Source organism: Oryzias melastigma, linkage group LG12 (assembly GCF_002922805.2).
Source record: "Oryzias melastigma strain HK-1 linkage group LG12, ASM292280v2, whole genome shotgun sequence".
Classification (NCBI taxonomy): domain Eukaryota; kingdom Metazoa; phylum Chordata; class Actinopteri; order Beloniformes; family Adrianichthyidae; genus Oryzias; species Oryzias melastigma.
The window spans coordinates 2,656,371-2,679,621 of record NC_050523.1 but is presented as its reverse complement, the minus strand read 5'-3'; the positions used below and the strand labels follow the sequence as shown (position 1 = coordinate 2,679,621).

General features: G+C 37.7%; 3 protein-coding genes across 4 annotated transcripts in view; 1 reads left to right on the top strand and 2 right to left on the bottom strand.

Annotated features, from left to right (window-relative positions):
- Positions 1-9,599, bottom strand: part of adamts6 (ADAM metallopeptidase with thrombospondin type 1 motif, 6) — an 89,773-nt gene extending 80,174 nt beyond the window's left edge. The window contains exons 1-5 of one of the 2 annotated variants that reach the window (XM_024298598.2): positions 9,200-9,599; positions 6,651-7,012; positions 6,194-6,564; positions 753-930; positions 52-266 (exon numbers count right to left, since the gene is read on the bottom strand). In XM_024298598.2, the coding sequence (XP_024154366.1) occupies positions 52-266; positions 753-930; positions 6,194-6,564; positions 6,651-6,744 (858 nt within the window). In that variant the 5' untranslated portion in view covers positions 6,745-7,012; positions 9,200-9,599. Of the gene's footprint in view, positions 1-51; positions 267-752; positions 931-6,193; positions 6,565-6,650; positions 7,117-9,199 lie in introns of those variants that run through there. The other variant, XM_036214623.1, reaches the window with a different exon arrangement.
- An 8,355-nt stretch (positions 9,600-17,954) lies between these two features.
- On the top strand, positions 17,955-21,256 carry plac8.2 (placenta associated 8, tandem duplicate 2). The gene is made up of 4 exons (XM_024298597.2): positions 17,955-18,182; positions 18,346-18,442; positions 18,566-18,690; positions 20,511-21,256. Exons 2-4 carry the CDS (start codon positions 18,358-18,360, stop codon positions 20,613-20,615), a joined length of 315 nt encoding a protein of 104 aa, XP_024154365.1. The 5' UTR covers positions 17,955-18,182; positions 18,346-18,357; the 3' UTR covers positions 20,616-21,256.
- Positions 21,257-21,550: 294 nt separating this feature from the next.
- cops4 (COP9 constitutive photomorphogenic homolog subunit 4 (Arabidopsis)) overlaps positions 21,551-23,251 on the bottom strand; it is a 5,047-nt gene continuing 3,346 nt past the window's right edge. Inside the window, exons 8-10 of the mRNA XM_024298596.2 lie at positions 22,952-23,067; positions 22,302-22,386; positions 21,551-21,920 (exon numbers count right to left, since the gene is read on the bottom strand). Coding sequence (XP_024154364.1) covers positions 21,787-21,920; positions 22,302-22,386; positions 22,952-23,067 — 335 coding nt within the window. The 3' untranslated portion in view covers positions 21,551-21,786. The remainder of the gene's footprint in view (positions 21,921-22,301; positions 22,387-22,951; positions 23,068-23,251) is intronic.

The following is a 23,251-nucleotide window of genomic DNA, read 5'->3' as shown; positions in this document are numbered from 1 at the left end:
TGTCAGCGAGTCCACAAGTCAGGAACGAGTTCCACAGCAAATCAAACTTACAATATTCATCACAGATAAGATGTAGTGCTCGATGTCTTTGCGACCGTGGTAACCGACCATCATTTTATCGGCGACCACGAGCGTCTCCACGAAGCGCTCGGAGCTGACGGAGCGCCTCCGTCGGTGGGTGTTGTTTGACCGCTCGTGGTTGTGAGGGGACGAGTGAAGAGCGGAGGACGTGCTGAGCTGGCAAGGTGCATCGCTTTTTATGAGATCTGTGGACAGGACAAACAGGTCGATGAGTTATCAGTGAGGAGACTTTGCCTGTTGAGAGAAGCCGGTTTGATAGATGTCGATGGGGAATGTGGCCCTTTGAACCTCGGCGCTAAAGCTTTTGTTTTATGACCCAGATGCTCGGTGAAAAGCTGTACATGTTAAGACAGGCGAGCTTCCTCCTCCTTTTTCCAATTTGTCACAACTCAACAAACAGAGTTTGATTCTTTACGTCTGTGTGATTCTGTAAATAGCCTCGAGAACGCTCCGTCTCGGTCGTCCTCGTGCACAGAAGGGCCTTTTATTCCTTCTGGAGCGAGACGTTCACTCGCAGGTTGAAAGGCGTCCAGTCCAGGAGCGACACAAGAGGTCCGCTCACTTCTACCGTAACCTCGGCCGGCAACCAAACCAGCACTTCCGCTAACCTGCTATGTTTAGCTGTTCCTTTACGTCAGTCCCACCCACAACCCAGATGGAGGTTCACCAACCTGAAATGCCACAGCTGAACTCCTGGCTTTGCTCTTGTGGTGAGGGAATGGCAGACATTTTATAAATAACATGCTGGTGTGCTTCTTCCTTCTGGCTGCGGTCACTGAAGGGGGCAGCAGACGCGTTCTGTAAAGGCTCTATCAAATACTGCTCCTCCTCTGTGGTTATTACGCCGTGCTTGTAGGAGAAGGAGAGAAAAGAAGGAGGTCAGAAAGGGCGAGTTATGCTTTTATATACATGAAAAAATGAAAAAAAAAAGGTGATCCATAGCACCTGACGGAATCGATTTCTTTTGACGTTCGCTCTGAAAACCTCAAGAATCTTTGGAATAATACAACTGTCAATCAAATCTTAAAATTGTTTTAGCAATTAAGTTGTAGAGTCACTTTTCTAAACTGAAAGGTAAAAAGACTCAAAACAACAAACCTCTCAACAGAACCTTGAACATTTAAAGTTAATAAACTATTAAGTTCACAATTTGAATTTATATTTTAAAAATCCATTTAGGCTCCAGAGCCACATGTGGCTCTTCTATCCGTCCTGTGTGGCTCTTCGCCTTTAAGAACAATTATAACAGTTTGAATAAATATCAAATTAGTTAAGTTGAGCACATATTCTAATCTATACTGGACATTAGCATGTAGTAGTTGTCACAATGATAGAACGTGGTTTTCTTGCATTTTGAATAGGTAAAACTTCTGCACCAGGAAGATCTTATTTTGTATTTTATTTTGAAAGGAACTTGTATGTGCTGCTGTCAAAAGTGAAGGAGTTAAAGTTGATATTTTAAGAAAAATATCATAATTATTGTACTTATCAGTTAGCTGCATTTTTAAAAGAAATATCTTAATGGGCACATAAATTTAAATAAAAGATAATTTGGGATTTGGCGTCTCTCTCTGGGTTTTGGTTTGTAAGAAATTGACCAAATGGCTCTTTTGGTGTAAAAGGTTCCTGTTCTAGTCAAACGAACAGAGAGGAGACATTTCTAGCTGTCTGTAAGACTCCTAAACACTCTGATCACTCAGGATTATTTGAGATTATCATCAATTTATAATATATATATATATATAATAAATTTATAAATTTGACTAGACTGACTTCATTTCTGTAAACAAGAAAATAAAAGATATTTAGTTTAAAGTCAGTAGAAATGTTGCTTAAAGTCCCACTCCAACTACATAGAACTCATCCGTCATCATCATTGATCCAGTGATCTTTGAATTATGATCATTTAGCCCAAATGTCATTTTTTAAAGACATAGTTTCTGCAGAGCTGCAGCTAATTTCTCGTGCTAGCTTAAAGCACCTCATGAACCCAAGCTAACATTAGAATAGCAACAAAAAACAACAAGCAATCCAGACGTAGAGTTTTGATCCAGATTCCAGCTCAGACCAGGAAAATTAAGATGTTCACGGAACTATTTGACTGCAAGTGAATGCATCAAAATTGTAGCGAAGAAAGGAGACTTTAGCCCCGCCCATGGCTATTGCTCCGCCCCAAATCTGACCTTTTTTTTTTTTTTTTTTTACTTGCTAAACTTGAGCTTTTTCAAACTGCGGGTTTTCATCTGCTCCTAATCCAACACAATTTAAATAAAGAAATACTCAAAAACATCGTTTTAATCTTTAGTTCTTTTATATAATCATCATATATAATCATCTTAATCATCACTCGTCCCTCAGCTCTATATGAATGAACTCTACTCATATATGCAGTTTTAGCAGCTAACTTTTCTTTAACCGTTCTGGTATCGCCTGTCCGTCCTGGGATGGGATCTCTCCCTCATGTGGGAATCCCTAAGGTTTCTTCTTTTTTCCTGACTCAGGTTTTTTTTAGGAGTTTTTCCTTACCGCGAGGGAGGGTCTAAGGACAGGGATGACCGTTCTTTATAGTCTGTTTAGTTTTTACCTATTGTGCATATTTTATGACTCCATCTGTGCATCTGTAAAAACTACAGGCATGAAGCCCAATGAGGCAAATTGAATTTGTGATATTGGGCTATATAAATAAAATTGAATTGAATTGAATTGAATATACATTTCCCTCCATTAGGAGAAAAATGCTACAAGAACATGTCAAACATATAAACACAATTTTCATTGGAGTGGGTCTTTAAAGAATATTTGCGACTTCTTTTTCTTATTGTTAAAATCTCTCCTGCTGTTGTTTCTTAACTTGTAAATAATGTGCAATTTATACAAACAAAAGCTGTGTTTCTATTAACTGAAATTGCTCAAAGTGGATTTGCAATGATAAATTCAGCTAGTAGAAACAATTAGAAAAAAATCACATTTATCAAAAAAATATATTTTTGCGCTTGGAGAAGGTGGTTTCTGAGGCCTATCAAAATTGATATATTCCGCAAAACTGCAATGAAAACATTTATTTCCAAATAAAATGAGTCATGTGACCTACAGTGGCTGCACCACCAGCGAGCACCACAAGTTGAGTATCTCATGCAGAATTGTTGGATCCACATCGCTCTGTAAAATCACCAACAGGGATTTCCAAAAAGTCCCTTCACCCGTTGCCGACGTCTCCTTTGATAGGTGATGATGAGCGCTAGTGGCGTGGCAGAAATGTGAATGTATCTGCTGTAAATCAAAGATTTGTTCACGTCTGTCACCATTTATTTAGTTGAAAAAAGTTTTGCACGTATGTGTAATGGAAACGCAGCACTAGTGTACAAACTAATTGAGTTAATGCTAAAAAATGTGATAAAGTTGACGGTTATTTTTAGAAAGTAAATCTGAATATAAACGAGGGAACGTTGGATGTAAAAATGCTTCAGAAGGATTTTAGTGATTGTTTGACTTCTGATTAAATGTGGAATGTTTGTTTGCATTTTGAAAAACTTGATGGTCCAGATTTGGGTCTATTGCCATAAAAATGTCAAAGAAAAGTTTGATTTTACTAGAAAAACAAACTGAACCAGAGCTGAGGTGTTGGATAGCCCCTCTCCGATCTCTTCTTTAAGCGTCCTCAATGGTTTTTAGATCAGTTATGTCATTTTTAGCCCAAATCAAAAGCCTTTCGTTTCCTAGGACATAGTTTCTGCAGAGCGGCAGGAGTTTGAAAATTTGTTTCTGAGTTGTGGGCGGGGCCATTAGCACAGAGCACCCCCACCCCCCTTTCTCCTCCCCATTGCTGAGAACCCAAAACAGGGAGGTCGTGTTGTCCCAAATAACTCGTATTTAAACTGCATTTTTTGTTTGCTCCTGATTTACAGTGATTAGAATGAAGGAATACTCAACATTTAAGTTTAATTTTCTTTACATATGTCCTTCATCCTCATAAAAATGCCAGAAAAAGCCATTTTCAGCAAGTAAAGTGCTGCTTTCATGGAAAATGTAGAATCTGAGTGGGATTTTTGCTGACTCATCTTTGACCATTGGTCTTGCTGAGTCCAACAATTCCCTCTTCAAACCTCATCTTCCAAATTAAGGACAAGTTTTACTCACATCCCCAAACAACCAGCATTAAAACATTCTTTCCCTCCTCAAAAGCCAGTCTGGAGCATAAACTCCAAGAACTGTCTCACTCTGGGTTTATAGGAAACACTGACTTGGCTGCAGAAAACCCACAATAAAAGCAATTAGCCACATATCACACTAGCGTGCACAAGCGCTTTGGATTTAGTGTTTGGGCCGTGTGTGATGTCAAAATCTCATACCGTCCAGACAGCTGATTACATTAAAGCACAGACACAGTTTTCTCCCATTTTTGGTGCTGGAAGAAAAAAAGAGCAAACACTAATTCAATTTATTACAGCCTGCTTGGGTCTTGCCAGCACATTTGGCCACATGTTTGCAGCGCATGATTCGATTTGCCAATGAGAAGCGCGGTTCTTTCTTCCTTCTTTAGAGTTTCTCTGAGGCGCGTTGGAACGGCAGCTATTAAAGCGTTCTTGATCAACAAACACATGCTGGACGTTCTCGCAGTCTGTGGAGGATTACAAGCCGAGACGGCCTAATTAGACCCGTTAATGTGCTACTCGGTTCTGTTAGAAAACAGAAAAAGATGTGGTCGTACACTCACGGTTTAAAAACCACTTAAGGAGAGTGAGGTGAGGTAATCAAGACTCTAGAAGACACTCTCTGACAGGTAAGTGATGCACGGTTTCAGGTTGGTACGGGTGATATATCGGTCCCAGTGTTGGTATCAGACCAAATTAGCCAAAAAAATTTAAAAAGCCTAAGTTAGCCAAAACAGCTAGCATGTAGCTGAAATATTAGCTTTTTGGTCTTCCCCCTAGGCCACATGTGTTAAAGTTAAGGCCCGGGGGCCGGATCCGGCCCTCCGGGTAATTCTATCCAGCCCTCCAGATCATTTTATTTTATTGTTATCTTGTGCTTATTTTTAACTTGTATTATTTTGACAAAATATATTTTTATGGAAAGTAAAATACTGAAAGTTATTCAAGGTTTAAGTTGATTTATTCTGGAATAATATTCCTGCCTTTTAATTATTTATAATGATGTTTAAAAAAGTTTTAAAATTTGTCATTCTGCTAGCTTTTTGGACTATTTGGGAATTACTAAGTTTTTTTAGGCTATTATGAAAGTTAGTTTAATATTGCAGCTACATGCTAGCTGTTCTGGCTAATTTAGACTTTTCTTTTTGATTTTTTTAGGCTGTTTTGGAGTTAGGCTAATGGCTTTTAGCTTTTTAGCTGCTAGCTAATTGCTAACTGTTTGGCTAATTTCGGCTTTTTCCGTTTTTTAGGAGATTTTGAAGTTAAGCTATTTTTTCAGCTACATACTAGCTGTTTTGTCTAACTATTTTTTTTTTGTTTTTTGGCTAATTCTGTATTTTAGCTAATATTTAGCTATCTATCAGCTTCAGCGTTTTCAAGCATCAGCTTTAGCATTTTCAGCTATTAGCTTCAGCGTTTTTAGCTATCAGCTTCAGCATTTTCAGGCATCAGCTTTAGCATTTTCGGCTATTAGCTTGAGTGATTTCAGGTGTCAGCTTCAACGTTGTCAGCTTCAACATTTTTAGTTATCACCTTCAGCATCCTCAGCTATCAGCATTAGCATCCTCAGTGGCCAAGTTCAGCTAACAGCATTCTCACTAACATTATTGCCAGTGATGCTATATATCTCGTTCATAATTATGTTAAAAAGTTACAAGTTTTAAAGTTTTAAAAATGTTGTTTTAGGATGTTAAATAAATGTTCATTCTGTACAGCCTGTTTGACCCCCCCTGCCCCAGACTGAGGCTGGTGTCCCTTTGGGGCTGTAACAGTCAAGTATAATGTGATTGTGTTGTAGAAAGAAAAGTTATGCATTCTCATAAAGAAACAAAAATTAAACCTAAGCTTAGTGTAATTGTAGATACTTAAATATCGGCTATTGGCCCCAGTTGGAGGGGAAATATTGGTCCTCACTATCAGCCAGTAAACTGATGCCTACAGTAGTTTCAGGTGTGACTCACCAGACCCCTGCAGGTACTGAGGGCCACTCTTGTCGTAGAGTCTTGATCTTGCAGGAATCCCACATAGTGACAGTTATCTACCGCGCTGTGCCGCCACTCGGGCCCCTCCCTGCCCCAGTACTCCACCGTGAAATGCTTCGACACCAGGTGGGGGTTGAGCGTCAGGTTGAGGTGAAAGTGCTTTCCGTAGGCCGACAGCCTGTAAAACATCTGGGTTTCTGGAGGGTCTGAGCCCACCGCGGGGTCCGCCAGTCCTCGCCTCCGCCGGCCCGGTCGCTGGTGCTTCACAGTGTAGCTCAGGAAGTCTCCTTTCTCATCCACCCGCACCGGGACAGTCAGCTGGTAGTGCTGCAGGTAGGACAGGAACTCCTCTTTCAAAGCAAAGACAGGAAACAGAATAGAGGCATGGGGACACCGTAGGTGACAGGATCTGAGCCTTCGGCGGTCTTCGTCATACCTTGAGAGTTGTAGGAAAGCCTGCTCTGAAACTCGGAAGCCGCCATCAGCACCAGGCTCAGCGTCCAAGTCAGAGTCTTCCACAAGATTTCCATAATTCAGGAAGAAAGTGTGGCATGGGGCGGGGGTAGAGGGCACTACAAATGGGTCAACAGGACAGCTCTGGTCCCACGCCACACCATAACAGGTCCATGGTTCGATCCGAGCCTCGTCCAGATGTCAGATTCCTGCCGAAGGCGAGCCGATCCACATCTTAGCGGGCTCTGAACTCATATCGCTGACACCAGACACGCCCGGCTCAGGTGGAACTCCAAACTGGAAGCCCGATGGAGGAAACCTGTCCTGACCGATCCATCTGCACTCCTGTGGAGAAAGGAGGGGGCTTAGAATAGTTTCTGAGGTATTCGGCAAAGTCCACCCTTCACCCAACCCATGACTCATAATTGAGAGCTCTCTGTTTACACTCTCCCTCTAGCTTACAGCCCCTCACAACTCCGACGGGTATTATTGGTGCAACAAAAATGTTGAGCATTTTCACAGTTATTACAGTTTAGAATGGGGCGGAGCAATGAGTTCATGGCCCCGCCCAGCGTATATTTTTACATCTCATTTTATCGCATATTATATCGTCTGCTCCCGATTCACAGCAATTTAAATAAAGAAATACTCAGAAATGCAATTTAAAACTTACACTGTAAAAAGTGAAACGTTGAATCAATTAACAAAATCTCTGTCATTTGTTACATTTAAAATTATTAGGTTTAATCAAATGGTTTACTCAATAAAAATGTAAGTAGATCAAAACTAACATTTTTAATTTAACAAATTACAGAGTTTTTATTTAATTGATCCAAAGTTTCACTTTTTACAGGTTCATTTTATGTAAATGTCCTCCATCATCAGAAAAATACGACAAGAGGATGTTAAAAAAACACAATTTTCATCAGAGTGGGTCTCTAAACTACATTTCCCATATTTTTGAGCATCTACAATTTTAATACTTTTTAAAAAGTGAAACATATATCAGTTAACAAAACCTCTGCAATTTTAATTTGATGAATTTTTTTTTAAATATAACAAATTAAATAACTTTTGTTAATTGATCCAATGTTTCACTGTTTTCAGTGCAGGTTCTACCACTTTGTTTCCATGGTAACGTCAGATTCATCTCAATATTCTGCCTATGAGGACTTCTTTTGATCAGATTTTCAGCCAAAACTGCAACCTTGACGTAGACAAAACAGAAACAAATATTTATGTTTTTTTTTTTTTAAAGTTTTGGTGTTTTCATCTGCAGATGAAGATGACCAAGGATGAAGAATTTGGAGGCAGTAGCTCCAAAATTTCATCTTTTTCATCACTGAAATTGGTATATTTCATGTGTCGGAGGATTTAAAGATCTTAAACTTCAAAACTGTGGTACAGCGGTTAGCACTCTTGCTTCACAGCGAGGAGGCCCTGGTTCGAATCCCGGCTGGGTACTTTTGGTTTGGTAACTTCGGTTTCCACAAACAGACTTCATAAGTTGATTGGTTACTCTAAATTGGTCCTAGGTGTGATTGAAGCGTGGCGACTTGTTCAAGGTGGACCCCACTTTACTCAACAGTACCTGGGATAGGCTCCAGCAACCTTGAAATGGATTCAGGAAGTTTGGAAACTGAAACGATGAGCGAAAGTAAACTTTTTACTAGCTCCATAGATTTTTTTTGACAACGTTGCTATGGCGACACATATGATGTTGGGCGGAACTGTTGGATTTTGTGCATGCAGGACGCTCCAAATGGTGCACTTATGGTTCAAAGAGTCTCACAAGCGTAAACCAACTGACTGACACGCGCTCTCAAACCAAAAAAGACCGCACTTAGTTGAACTTTTTCCACTTAAATGAGTTTTTAACCGTTTTCTTTTTCCTCTGAAATCCGTCGTATTCCCTATTCTTGCCAAAACTGCAGATATCCAAGAAAACATTTAATTTGCATTTAAAACTCTGCTAGTCCCACAGATTAAACGCAGATTTCTCTTTTTTTAAATGATCAAACCCTGACAGTTTGTGGAACTCAGTCATTTTAAACATCGAGGGTAATTACGCGTTGAAAGGCGCGCACAGATCTGAGTCTGCATGATGTAATTCCTGCACGTTGTGGTTTTACGCACAAACGAGACTTGGGTAAACAAACGTCAGGTGGAATAAGAGTGATGTGCAGGAGGAAAGCCTCTGCGAGAGGACGATGACGAGCAGCGCGTGCGTTTCCTGCGCTGCACGGCTCCAGACAGACAGAGCGCGCTGCCTTTGGCCACTCTGACCCAGACAGCTGGCAGCCGGCCCGCGCGCATTACAGCCGGCACCTCAAACGCAACCCTCGAGGAGCCTCCGCAAATCCAAACACGCCGCGGTTTGGGCTGCGCGCGCCGTGAAAGCTCCTCTGAGCTCGCTCTGCAGACGTGGACCAGCGTGCGTAAATGTGGCTCAATGCGCGCGTTTGTGCTCGCAACTTCCCCAGAGCGGCTCCAAGTGCAGAAACACAATCAAACACGAGCGAGTTTTCCTACCTGAGGGAATCTGCACCGCGCGCGCGCACCGGGGTGAAGTTAGGAGGCTTTTACCATCATCATCCTCACTGTCAGCTCCGCTCCAAGCGCGCAAAGAGACAAAAGGCTCGTGCTGCTCTCAGGTTCCGCGCACAGACCTCCTCCACTCTGCGCTCCTCATCTCCTTTTGAACTCTGCCATCCTCTGGATGTGCGCGCGGATTCTCCCCCCTCAGCCCGGCAGCGCTATCTCTGCCTCAGAGGGAGAGAAAGCACTTATTCAGCTTTTCACGGGATTGGATTTCCTCCAGCAGAAGGCTCCGCTTTCAGCCTATCTGTCCTTGTAGAAGCTGGACTTTGGGTTTCGAGGCTCAAAGTGCATCAAACAACAGCAGAAGTTGGAGCTGCTCCTCTCCACCGCCGCGCGCGCAGAGGCAGGCTGCCTGCAGGACAGCTCCAAACCGGCTGCTTTTTCTGTCCTTTTTTCTTTGGCGGGTGACGTCAGTGCAGATGTGCTTCTCTTCCATCAGCTGTGCGCATGTGTGTCAGCACTGTCCTTAATCAACACCTCAGCCCCTGATAAACCTCCAGCTTGTATTGATGGAGACGAGCCTTTCTCAATCTTCAGTTTACTTTTCCTCTGGTGAACATTTCTGTTTGAAAACATCCATTTCTGGACTTTCAGACATTTATTTGCGTGGATGTTTGATTTGGCTGGGATGAAAAGTTCACCTCAACTTGGGTGCAGATCGAACTTGCAAGTGAATCCTGGTGTGTTTCAGCTGTGGTGTGATGCAAACGGACCGAAAAGTGGAAGTGATGTAAACATTTAGCTTTTTGAGAAAGAATAAGAAAAGATTTAAGCAGGAATTGGATTAAGAGAAAATCCCACAAAGTTAGGAAATGCCTATTTGTTAAACGTGGATGAGGGCACTCACCTTTAGGCACAGGTAGCCGATTGCTTGAGGGCTCCAACACTTCAGGAGCTGAACACTTTAATAAAATGTCCAAAATCATTTTTATTATTTAATTCTACGATTTATTAAATCACTGAAATGACATAAAACTGCATGAGAAAGTGTTTCGTCCTCCCCCGTCCCCGTGGAGCAATGGACTATTCCAACAGCCTGTTAGCTGTAAATCAAAGACATTTCTTAAATATTTAAATGTGATTTTACTTTTTAAATGTATTTCAAATTCTTGACAGGATGTCTAAAAGTGGAGCAGTAAAAGTTATTTGATGGATGTTTTTTAAAGAAATGATCAACTCTGCAGAGGACTCCGTGTTGCCATGGAGACCCCAAAATGTTAAGCTAACGGGGTGAAAATGATTAGCAGATTCAACTCTTTTTTTCCTGGAGGAAAAACTGCGTTAAAGCAAACTAAACAAATAAAGGAGTATTATATTTGAGCATACACTGTAAAAAGTGAAACGTTGGATCAATTAGCAAAAGTTCTATAATTTAAAATTATCATCAAAATACATTTGGAGTTAACTCAAAAATGTAATTTGATAAAAACTAACATTTTTAAATGTACAGAACTTCTGTTAATTGATGCAATGTTTCATTTTTACAGTGTACAAGTGACGGGCGACACCACACACTACCGAATACTCTGTAAATATAATTACAGATAAACAAATGATTTCAAAAACTGTCCAGATAACAATGTCAATGTGTGAGGTTCAAAATGCTGAAGACTCATTTATTAATAAGTAATCAAAACCTTAATTGAGTCGTCATAACAAAATTGGTGATTTGTGGATATTTCAATACTTGGATATCAATCCTCCCATCACTGGACTGTACTACAGTAAAGTAAAAGTACACGTGCGTAATTCCTGATTCATGCAAAACTTTGGATTTGTGTCATTCTTTTTTATTATTATTATTTTTATTTATTTATTTATTTATTTATTTATTTATATAGATATGCCCAATATTTGATATTAAAAAGTGTCTAAATAAGCATTTTTAAAACTCTTAAAGCACGACACTCTTACATATGGACGCATTTTGAACCCTTTCAGATTTTAATATGGGTTTTTAATTTGATTCTTATGTCCATTGGTTTAAGTATTTTTATATGTATCATGACTGTACTTTGTTTTTGTTATGGTCTTGTTTAGACCTTGAGTCTGTAATACATTCTATTCTAATCTACGTTTTCCTTTTAAAAATACAAATATTTTCCAGAAAAGAGAGCCTCCAAGAGCTGGTAGTCGTATTTAAACGCAACACTTACGGATGAATTTCTGAGACGTGAAAAGAGTCTCTCCACAGACTCGTAAGAGGGGATTTCTGCGTCATTTTTAAAGATTTGCGAGTGTAATTAGATTCAAGAGGTTGTCATTTTAATTTGTGCATATTTAAATTGTATTTTGTGTAATTTTTTTACTTATGCCCAAAACGTTTTATATGGGTTAAAAATCAAGAATACGCAAAAATCGGAGTGAGTCTATTTTCTCTCCGTAGGAACCATCTCCAGAGTAGCGAACACACTACGTCTCCCAGCTGTTGGCGAACATGAAGACGTTCATGGATCTATTCGTCTGCAAGTGGAGGATCCAGAATCGTAGCAGAGCAGGGAGACTTTGGCCGCTCATTGAAGCTCCAGGTTTTTCGAACCGCCTGTTTTCATCTGCTCCTGATCCAACAGGATTTGAATTAAGAAATACTCCGAAATGCAGTTTGAATCTTTTATAAATACTCTCCGTCCTCGAGAAAAATGCTCCAAGAATGTGTTAAAAACACTAAAACGGTCTTTAAATGAACAGAAAAGTTCTCTCATTTGTTCAGAGTTTCAACAAAACATTCAGTGTCTCAAGAATTAACATCTGGACTGATGTAGTAATGAGTCTGAAATGAGCCTTTGAACTGAATCACACAGGATTCACTTGCAAGTAAACCAGTTTACATTTCAGATGCATCAGATTTCATTTCCTTTTCACACCTGTCGATCAGCATGGACCGTCTGATAGAACATCTGATGTTTAAATACGGAAGAATGAAACTGACAAAACATTTTATTCAAAATCATAAGGAGGAGAATCACAGTTCATAAAAACAACACAATTTATTCAAGTTAAATTACAAAGTTTTTGACTTTTGAACAATTTTTGGTGTTTAAATCATTAATATCCAGACATTTATTTAACATTTAAAGTGAGAGCATTTTATATAACAGTATTTATTTTCCTAAAATGATACAACTTTTTATCTTTTCTATTTAAACATTCAAAATTAAATATGTGTATTTAAATTTTCACCTAAATTCTCTTTTTTTTTCTTTTTTTTTCTGCTCAGTTTAGGTTTTTCTTAATATTTTTAAGTAAATCTGCTTTATTTTTACCCAACACCTCCTAACAGGTTAAAGGCTCAGTTTTAAACATTTTGTTTCTTGGTTTTTCCAGCATTTTCTTCAACTTTACGCCTGTCAGTTTATCAGATTCTGCTGCTGCAGGTTCTTGAGATGAGAAACGGTTCAGAAAAATCCTCTTTTTGCATGAAAAATCAGTTTTTGGAGAATGTTTTACGTCACAAACCTGAGGGTAATCTTTAAATTGTTTAATTTAAAATAATATTATCAACAATTTTCTGTTTGTTTTTGGTTTTCTTTAGAGCTCCAGCTGTAAAAATACAAATTCATATATGAAAAGATGTTTTCAGACTTCTTAGATAGATAGATAGATAGACCTTTATTGTCATTATCACAAGGACAATGAAATTGCAGCAACCGTTTCAGTGCAAGTGGCATAAAAAATACAGAACATAATATAAAAAATACGATATAAAGTATAAAAAAAATAAAAAAATAAAAAAAATGTAGAAAAATATATACAATGAACTGTGCCATATAAGACTATGATGTGCAAAAAAGCGAGCATTTAAATAACCAGATTTACAGATTTACATATGCATATGTACATAGGCTTACATATTTAAGTTAACTTTTGTTCCATATTTTCTGCTTGTTTTTAATGGTTGTGAGTTTTGTCACAAGCTTGAGGCAGTGTTTTCTTTCTTTCTTTCTTTCTTTCTTTCTTTCTTTCTTTCTTTCTTTCTTTCTTTCTTTCTTTCTTTCTTTCTTTCTTTCTTTCTTTCTGTCTTTCTGTCTTTCTTTCGTTCGTTCCTTCCTTCCCGTCTTGATGAAAAGCTGCTCTATTTTCTGGGTGTTGCAGCCTAATAACAGCCCAGTCCGGACCCCTTCTATCTTTAGACGCTCGGAAATTGAAAATCCTGCCTCCTCCAGAGTCCCAGTCACTCATTATGTGGCGGCCTGTATCATTACGGCCGGATCCTCCTCGTGAGCGCTGCTGCGCACGCGGGGCGGCGGTTTTCCTGGGAAGGAGCTCCACCATGTGGCCGATTTGGGTATGACAGCGCTGTGAAGCTGGAGACCAAAAAATAAAAAAATAGAGAATTTTGCTGCTTTTTTTCTCTACTAAAATTAATTTTTATATAAAAAATAATAATTCAAATAGGAAGGGGTTTAATTTAAATAAAAGTAATTTAAAATAAAGCAATAAAAATTGAAGCGGCAGAAAAGTTAAGATAAAATAAAACAGTTTTTTAAAAATGGTATATAAAATAAAACAAAAGCACCTGCGGTTAGAAATACACGATCAACGGGAGAATTAGTACATCTATTCATCTGTAGTTTTTTCTTTCTGTGGCGCTTTGTGTGTGGAAACAGAGGACAAAAAAGTCGTGTTTATGTTGTTTCTACTTTCTTTTTTGTTTAAGAATCAACATAAGAACTTTATGTATTTATTTTGACAACAGACCAGCCTCAGCGTCTCTGATGACTCTTCAAGCCTTAAAGTCGCTACAGAACCTTTGTTTTGTTTTATATTGATTGAAGTTTTCTTTAATTCATGTACTAAATTATTTCATTCTTAGGAATCTTTCCAGGCCTTAAAATTAAATTCCAACAAATGTTTCTATCAGCAAAATTAATGTTTGATTTAGTACTTTTTTTAAAAAACGTGATTTTCTAACTTTTTAGTGTCATTAATTCATCCTTTTTAGTAAATATTATTGTATTTATCATTACTATTTAGTCATTTTTTTCTTCCTTTTAGATTTTTTTTTTAGTTTTGCTTTTAGTTCACACACAACCAGCAGCAGCAAATCCAACATTTCAGTCTCATATTTACGTTTTTTATCTTGTTTTCCCTCATTTTTTGTTGCAAACTGATAAAAAATCTTTAAATTTTTCAGTTAATTTTTCATTCAAAATGACATCTTTGTTAGCATTACTGTCCTGCTCTGCTACCTCTTTTAAAATAATCCTTTATTTCAGAATTTTTAACATGTTTTTTGTTAACTTTATTGAGAAAGGGACAATGCATATAAATAAACATTAAAACAAACGTAAATATACCAGATTATCGCCTCAGGCTAGTTCCCGTCTGGAGTCTCTTGGAAGATTGATGTTAAAGGAAATAAAACAGAGTTTAAGAGATAAGACTGTACACATACAATTATAAAATACAGTATATAAAATAATACAAATAAAATACAAAATACAATTTTAACAGATATATCATTTTTAAAATCAGAGTTTGCTTTTTAAAAACAAATTCTTACTTCTGGTCATTTCACTCCAACAGTTTCAGCAGTTTTTTATTCATTATTATTGGTAACTATTATTATTATTTTAAATCTAGAATCTTTTGTTTCATGGTATTTAGCATGGATTCACTTATTCATGTGTATTTTTCTATATTTAAGAGGTGAGTTTTTATGCTGCTAACAGGACCACAATCTTTGAAAAGACTAAATAGATGAATGTCTTGTCCTACTTTATTTTTTATTTACTTATTTATGTAGATTTAAACAGTAATTTTAAATGTTTAACCAAGGGGTTTTCACCTTTGGACACAGAAACAGCCTTGAAATATGCTAGTAAATAAATATTTGCTAAGTCAGGTTTGTCACTTTATCAGCGTCATTAGAGGATGGACCACAAAGATGATGTATTAGAGAAAATCAGAGGAAACTGTTCACGTTTAAGTGTGTAAAAAACTTTGTTTTCATTGAGATTTTTATTTTTTTATGATTTTTATGAAGAATTTGACCTGCGCTTTACTTTGAAAAACACTATTTCACATTAAAATTGTAGTTTTTTAAAAGCAAAAATAGTTTTTGAACAAAACGAAAGTGAAATCTACAACATTTGATTCATAGAAATACAAAAACCATCATTTGATTTTTGTCTTTTAATCTATTTTTATCCTTTTATTTATATGTTGTTATCTCTCTGTCACTACAGCACTACGAAGACAATTTAAGTGCCCTATAAATACGTTTATTTATATTATTATTGTTATTGTATAATCCTCTTTTAGAGAAGATTTGATTGGGAATTTAGAAAATGCGTATTAAATTGAGATTTTGATGAGAAATTTAAGACAAAGGGTTGAAATGATGTGAGTGATTGACCCCATAAAGCTGCAGGTTTGTGTCATAAATGATTTGAGCTCTAAATCAAGAGTCCACATCATAAAGAGTCAAAGAACAAATGCAAAAATCTGAACAAATAGATGAAGAAATGATCCGTTAAAATGATCAGATGTGAGTTCTCTTTTACGTCGTCTGCTGTCCCGACTCATTACTCTCTTTTATCGAAGGCGTTGCTAAAAGGAAGTTCATGAATGATAAAATCTTTAGTGGACTCTTGTAAAAACTGGGATAAAAGTCGACAGTAAGTCCGGTGAGACATAACTGGGTTTACAGGTGTGGTGATCCGAGATTTATCATCAATAAAAAGGAAGCACTAAACCACTACAACTAAAGGGTCCAAAGCCCGTCTGCCAACAGGAACCAGGTCAGTCAGGATATGAGAAACTAAATCAAACCAAAGAGCTGACAGGAAATGATCAATGCAGAAAACACGGAGCTGAAGACGGAAACGAACCTCCAGCTGAACGTCTGTCACCATCAGACGCTGAAACAGAAGAAGAACGACGTTTGGAAAAGAAGAGGAAGAAACATAAACAGTAAAAAATACTCAGTTATTCAGTTCAGACACAAACTCTGTTCACTCAATACAAACTGGTCGGTTATAAAACCAACATTTTGTTTTTTAAAATGTTCTCTTGGTATTTCAGTTTCACTGTTATGTGATTTTTTTTTTAATTCTTTTCTTTTTTTTTTATCTTTTGTACACATTCCTCCATCATCAGGAAAATGTTACAAGATGTTGAAACAAGGATTTTTATCTCAAAACATTTTTTATTTTTTTTAACTAATAAAAATTAAATTAAATAAGAAAAATAAAAAGAATTAACTCATCTTTTTTAAAATAAAAATGCATAATATTAAAAAATAAAATGTTAAGTTAAAAATAGAAATAATTAACTCATCCTTGTTTAGAACAATTTTTTAATTAAAAAATATTAAAAAGTAAATTAATCGAAAAAATAAATTAAAAATAAAAAGAATTAACTCATCCTTTTTAAAATAAATAACAAATAAATATAAAAATGTAATAAAAATAATAAAATAAAATGACCAAAAATTAAAATAAAAAATTAAAATAATTTACTAGTCTTTTTAAAATGAAAAAATACAATATTTTTTATTAAAACTAATAAAACAAATGAATGAAATTAAATTTAAAAAATGCATTTAAATAATAATAATAATAATGGATTAGATTTTATCTGCGCTTTTCAGGACACTCAAAGCGCTTACATTGTGCATCCATTATTCATTCACACCTCATTCATACTTGGTGACGGTAAGCTACTACTGTAGCCACAGCTGCCCTGGGGCAGGCTGACAGAGGCGTGGCTGCCAGTACGCGCCTACGGCCCCTCTGACCATCACCGGAACATTCATACGCATTCAAACACCAGTGGAGCCACACTGGAGGCAAGTTGGGTTAAGTGCCTTGCCCAAGGACACAACGACACTTGGCTGGCGGGAGCCGGAATCGAACCGCCTATCCTTCGATCATTGGCCGACCCGCTCTACCGCCTGAGCCACTGTCGCCCTAAAATAAATAAATAAATAAAATAAAAAGAATTACCTCTTCCTTTTTTAATAAAAATACATAAAAAATAAAAATAAAAACAATGTTAATTTAAATGAAAATGAAATCAAAAATAAAAAAAATAATTAACTCATCCTTGTTTAGTAAAAAATGTTTTTAAAATAAAAAAAATAAATTAAACAAAAAACTAAATTAAATTAAAAAATAAAAAGACTCAATTCATCTTTTTTTTAAATAGAAAAACAAATAAATACAAAAAATGTAATAAAAACGAATAAAATAAAAGGTTAATTTTAACGCAGATGATCTAGAAATTTACAAGGAGAACTTTGAGGCTGCAGGTTTAATGATGTCTTTCTAAACCTTCTTTTTTCTCAGCCTATCACACTGAAACGTTGATGGATGTTTGTTCCAGACGCTTTTACTTCATCCTGCTCTCCTCCAGCAGGGATGCTCTGACTGGTCCGGCCTTTTCCCTCCATCTGCATCTGGGCTTTGGGATTTACACTTTTATATGATTTTGTGTTCTTAGAAATCATGGAGAACTCTCAGATTTAGGTTAGGTTAATGTCCAGTGAGAGAAACCTCTAAAAAAATCTGGAATGTTTTCTTAATCGTGTATTTGTATGCTGCCTCTGCAGAATCCATGTTCGTATTTGGTACAGTACTTTTACTCGGGTCAAACGTTTCAGAAGGATCTCTCCAGATCTGCACAGACAGCAGGAGGGATTTTGGCCCCTCCTCCTCACAGATCTCCTCTTCATCAGTCAGGTTTCTGGTCTGTAGGTTTATGGTCCTGTTTGCTGCTGCTGATCGTAAACACCTTCCGTTACGCCTTGACATGGCGAAACGGTGGGTGTGTCCGGGCGTGTTTGGGGTTTCATTTCTGGGAACGAGTTAATCAGTTATCCTTCGCTCCCTTTGGCTCTTCGGCTATAAAAGAGGAACCGGGCTCGGACCGTTCACTCCTTTATCCTCAAACATCCGTCCATCTTCATCTGGTGAGTTTTCTGCTTACATATCTGTTGTATTTCATCTTTACATTTGAACTTTAATTCCGTTGTACAGTTTGACCATTTTTGGTTCTTTTTGATTACTTCACCACTTTGGTTTGAAAGTTCTCTTTGGATGTGTTGATCATCAATTGATTATAATCCCTAACAGACTCTTTGACTCATGGCGGTGACCAACCAGCCGGCTCGATTCCTGCCGTCTGAGTTCCAGACCGGCGTGTGCGACTGCTGTGAAGACCTCAGCGTCTGTGAGTCCTGCACTCAAACATCTACAAAGTTTAAATACGGGGCATGATCCATCCAAGAGGAGAGGGGATCTGCTGTGGAGCAAAAGTCTCCAAAAGCATCAAGAGTGTTCCTCTTGTCCTCAGGCTGCCTCGGCTGCTTCTGCTACATGTGTCTGGGCTGCACCATCGCCAGCGACATGGGCGAGTGCTGCATGTTTGGTACCGGCTATCCCATCCGCAGCGTCTACCGCACCAGATACAACATCCAGGTGAGTGTGAGGCCGCAGAGGCGCCGCGTCAGCTGCTCTTACAGGTTTAACAGTAAAACTGGATCCAGTTTATGGGATCATGTGATCCACGTGCTCCAGACATCTGATCATCTGATCATCTTTTCTGATTCAAAACTTGCCTTAAACTATTAAAGTTTCACTTTTTTCTTTGTATAAAAATAACTTTCCTACAATAAAACCCTTTGTGATGCAAAATGAATTCAGAAAATAATTAACTTTTTGTTAAAAAAAACATTTTAACCCGAAAAACAACCTTTTTTTTCAGTATTTGCAGACCACTTATTATCTCTGAATAATCACAACATGAAATCACACATGAAACTCTACATGTAAAACATTTATTTTTAATCACTCTCAATCAATTTAAAAAAAATCAGATTAATCACATTTTTGTGTTGGGATTAATCACAATTAATCGCAAAGTTTTACCAGGTAAAATGTATTTGTACCAAATAGAACTGGACTGTGGTTCAAATAATCGACTTTTTGAGAAAAAGTGATCTAAACCACAAAAATAGCAAGAATAAAGCACTGAAAACCGATTGAATATTTATTTCTTTTGTAAGTGACCGTGATATAAGCAGGATAATACCTGATGAAATGTTTTAACGCTCGCCATGGAAGCCTGAACCTCCAAGTTGAAGCGAAGAACTGTTTCAACAATTAATTTGTGTTAATACATGTTAACGCCTTAATTCTTTTTGATTAATCGTGTGCGTTAAGCCCTAAAAATATTAATTTATCTTTGTCAAATGTTTAAAATTCTGACTTTAATCCAGCTTTTTTATGTATTCATATTCACTTTTAGAAGACCAACAGTGATAAACAAAATGTTTTTGGTGTTTTCTTGTAGCGTTTTTTTGATGATGGATGACATAATAAAAAAAATCATATTGAATTTGTATTTCTGAGTATTTATCCAAATCAATGTGAATCAGGAGCAGATGAAAAAAATGCCGTTTGAAAAAGATTGTATTTGTGATGTAGAACATAAGGTGGGCGGAGCCTCAAGCTCCCTGCTCCGCCCCATTCTGATGCATCCACTTGTGGACAAATAAAACCTTTCTTTATGTGCTTTTTGATTTTGAAATGAAGATTTCTGTTCTGAAATCCTTAAGTTCACATTTATTTTAGCTATTTATACTTTGCTGATGACTCAGTTGTGTAGGAAGTCATGTGAAAAGGTATAAACTGTTTCATATTTTTGGAAAAATCCTTTTTTTTTAACTGTAAGTTTATGTTTGGTTAATAAAAAATAAAAAGTCTTATTTTTCTAAAGCGTGAAGTAAAAGTTTGTGTCTCCTAATAGGTTGTAATCAGTAAGACATCAACCTTATCTTATAGCTACTGTGGTTCTTTTAGAATTATTGAACTTTATTAACATCACATGGATAAATTCATTTGAAATAAATAATAAATTCTTTTTTTCATTCATTATTTTTCTTTTATAATAATGTCATTTGCTTGTTTTGTTCTAAGATAATATTTTGGTGCATTTTCAAAAAACTTTTTATCTTATATGAACAATTTTAATCCTCTTTAGTACAAATCTTTAACTTTGAGTCCTTAAATATTATTTAACCCATTTCTGCTCTCAGTTTATGGTTTTAATTGAACGATAGTTATAATATCTCATTTGGGTTTCTATGCGCCGTTGTTCATCTTTAGGTGTTTCTGGTGTTTTCCTTCAGGTTTCTGCGTCACTTTTATCAGTTGAATTACTTTGATCCAAACTCAGTTGATTTTTGTGGATCAGGAGCGTCTTCGTGCTTCATACGGTTCTGGATTTGTGTTTTCAGGGCTCCATGTTAAATGACTGCATGATGTCGCTGTTCTGCCCCGTCTGCTCCACCTGTCAGCTGAAGAGAGACATCAACCGCCGGAAGGAGCAGGGCATCTTTTAGAGAACGAGGGCCGTCCGTCCGTCCAGGCGGCGTTTGGTCTCAATCAACATTTACTGCTAAGCCTGAAATAATTACAGTGCTTGAAACACCACTGACTGTATATGACAACTGGACTGAGTGACTCCACCCCCCTGGTGTTCCAAACAAGAAGTGGCTCCAAGAAACCAAAATTCCATAGATTTCCTCAACTTCCTGTTATTGCCTCAGTAAAAGTGGGCGGAGCCTGCTGACTGCCACGTCTAAACGTTTGACAGGTTTCAGATGATAGGGGTGTGGCCTTCCAACAAGCTCACTCCTGATTGGTGAGCTTGGTTACCATGGAAACTCAGACCAATCACAGCGGTGTCTGTATTGTGAAAAAAATTGACTTTTGGTTGGAGCCGAAAGTTAATGACATCACACTTGGTCAGTCCAGTTCTCATTTACTGTCAATAATTCTGCACAGAAAGTTTCATTTCATTCTAAAAAAATGACTTGAGAACTGATTCTAATGTGACACGACTTCATGTTCTTTGAGTTTAAAAGTAAAAATTACTTTTATTACTTCAGAATAGTTACTAAACACTTGCACTTGTGAATATTGTTTTTTTTGTGTGTTTGAAATTTAACTGAGTAAAATCACTTTGAATGAGAAGCTGAAACTTGTAGAGAAGTCATTTTTTTGTATACATTTCAGATCAAAACAATGTAGATTTTAATCTACTTTGCTACACTTTTTAAAATAAATATTCTTCTTAATTTGCAGAATATTTCCAAAAACGTGTCTCTGAAGTGAAAGTGTGTCTTGTGACGCTTTAAGGAAATGATTAAGTTTAAATCCTGCATCACTTATTCAGGTTTTACTTAATTATCATGAAACAATCTCCTATATTTCGTATTAAACATGTTTCCCCGTGTGCACCACAGCGGTAGCAGCTTTGGATTCTTTGTGTTTGTAGAACCTTCAGGAACAGAAACGACTCCACTTTTTTGCACATATCAGCTTTATGCAAAATCCTCCCATTCTCTAACATGAAAACAAAGTCTCGTCTGAAGGTCCGTTCCGTCAGAAAAGTTAATTCAAGCGATGAGGAGTAAAAGATGGCAGCGTGGGCGAGTTCTCCACGTCATTTCTGAGCAGGAAGACGCAACTTAAAAGGGGGCGGGGCCGGGCGGGCGGGTGTGGCGAGGGTTACTGGGTCATCTGGGTCTCCATGGCCTGAGCGGCCCACTCCGGAGCGGCCTGCCGGATCTTCTCCAGGAGGTTGTTGACTTGAAAACATAAGGATTGGATCTGTTTGTCCCATGTGGGGAGGGGTTCTCGAGCTGCAAGAGGAGGAGAGGTTTACTGGAACACAGAGGAGGTGCTGCCCTCTGCTGGAGCAATCCTGCTATGAACTGACGTGAAAAAAATGTCTTCAGCTTCTCAAATATATTTAAATATTTTTTTCTGTTTTAAATTAATTGAAAAAATAATTCTCTAGAAAATAAAAACACTGAATATTTGACTTACAGAAAATATTTCAGAAAATTTATATAAATAATCTCCAAAGAAATCCAGATGGTTCCTTTGTAAAGTGAATATTTTCAAAAGAAACCTCAACTAAGTGTCAAACAAAAGCATATTTCTACTGAGAGTGAAATCAGAGAACAACAATCAACAGAACCGAGGAGAAGACGTGTATCAAACCACAGAAAATGACCCACTTTCAAAGTGAACGATGCCGTCGATCTGGTCTATGAAGCCGTTCATGCGTCCCTCCGTGATCATCTGGGAGGCGATCTTCTCCGCCTGGCGGGAGAAAAGCAGCGTTTACGTCTGAACCAAACATTCTCCCTCATCTGAGTGAAGGAAATCTCCTGATTGTGTCCAAGATGCTTTATTTCCTTCTTTCTGACCGTCTGCGCCGTATCACCGTTTCACACACACTGAAAGTTTATTGCCATGACAACAGTCTTTTTTTGTTGTGCGTGCCACTCCGATCCATCAGATCGCTGAATAACGATCTTTTGCTAAGAAGTCAAACTTTTGACCGAAGCTCCTCCCACCCTTACAGCTACACCCATCATGTATGACCCCGCCCACAACTAATGGGAGGTACGATTGGCTAGAATTGTACATAATAGAAGTGATTTTTAGCTTTTCTTCATCAAGTAGGAGGGTCTAAGGGAGGAATAACCAGTTTTATTTAGTCTGTTTAGTTTATTAATCAGCTGTTGTTTCTGTTCCATTCCCAGCATGAATCCCAATGAGGAAACTGTGATATTTGGCTACACAAATTAAACTGACATCAATACATCAGCACCAGCTTGCCAGAGTTCTGGTACCCTTGGAGTTACATTTCAAAGCGTCTCACCTTTGCAGGAGGGATTTCCAGCAGAGCGCCGAGTTCCTCGAACGTGATGTTGTTGTAGAGTTTACTGGCAGACAGCAGGTTGTGTTCGATCACTGCTCTGTCGAGGATGCTGGAGCCTGGAGAGGAAGATTTGCTTTCATCTCAACGACTAACCAATCAGAAGCGGCGCAGACATCCAGGCTGATCTTAGACGGTTGGCTTCAAGTTCACTGCAACTAAACCTTTAATCTGCTGACGTTTCTATGCAGGAAGTGAAGCTGCTTCTGTCTGTAAAGCAGGGGTCTCAAACTCGCGGCCTGC

Bases quoted from the DNA above. Each gene is read 5' to 3' on its own strand.
- plac8.2 (XM_024298597.2), top strand. From the start codon at position 18,358: ATGGCGGTGACCAACCAGCCGGCTCGATTCCTGCCGTCTGAGTTCCAG. The intron at 18,443-18,565 runs GTGAGTCCTGCA...TCTTGTCCTCAG, and splicing joins CTGTGAAGACCTCAGCGTCT to GCTGCCTCGGCTGCTTCTGC. The intron at 18,691-20,510 runs GTGAGTGTGAGG...TTGTGTTTTCAG, and splicing joins GCACCAGATACAACATCCAG to GGCTCCATGTTAAATGACTG.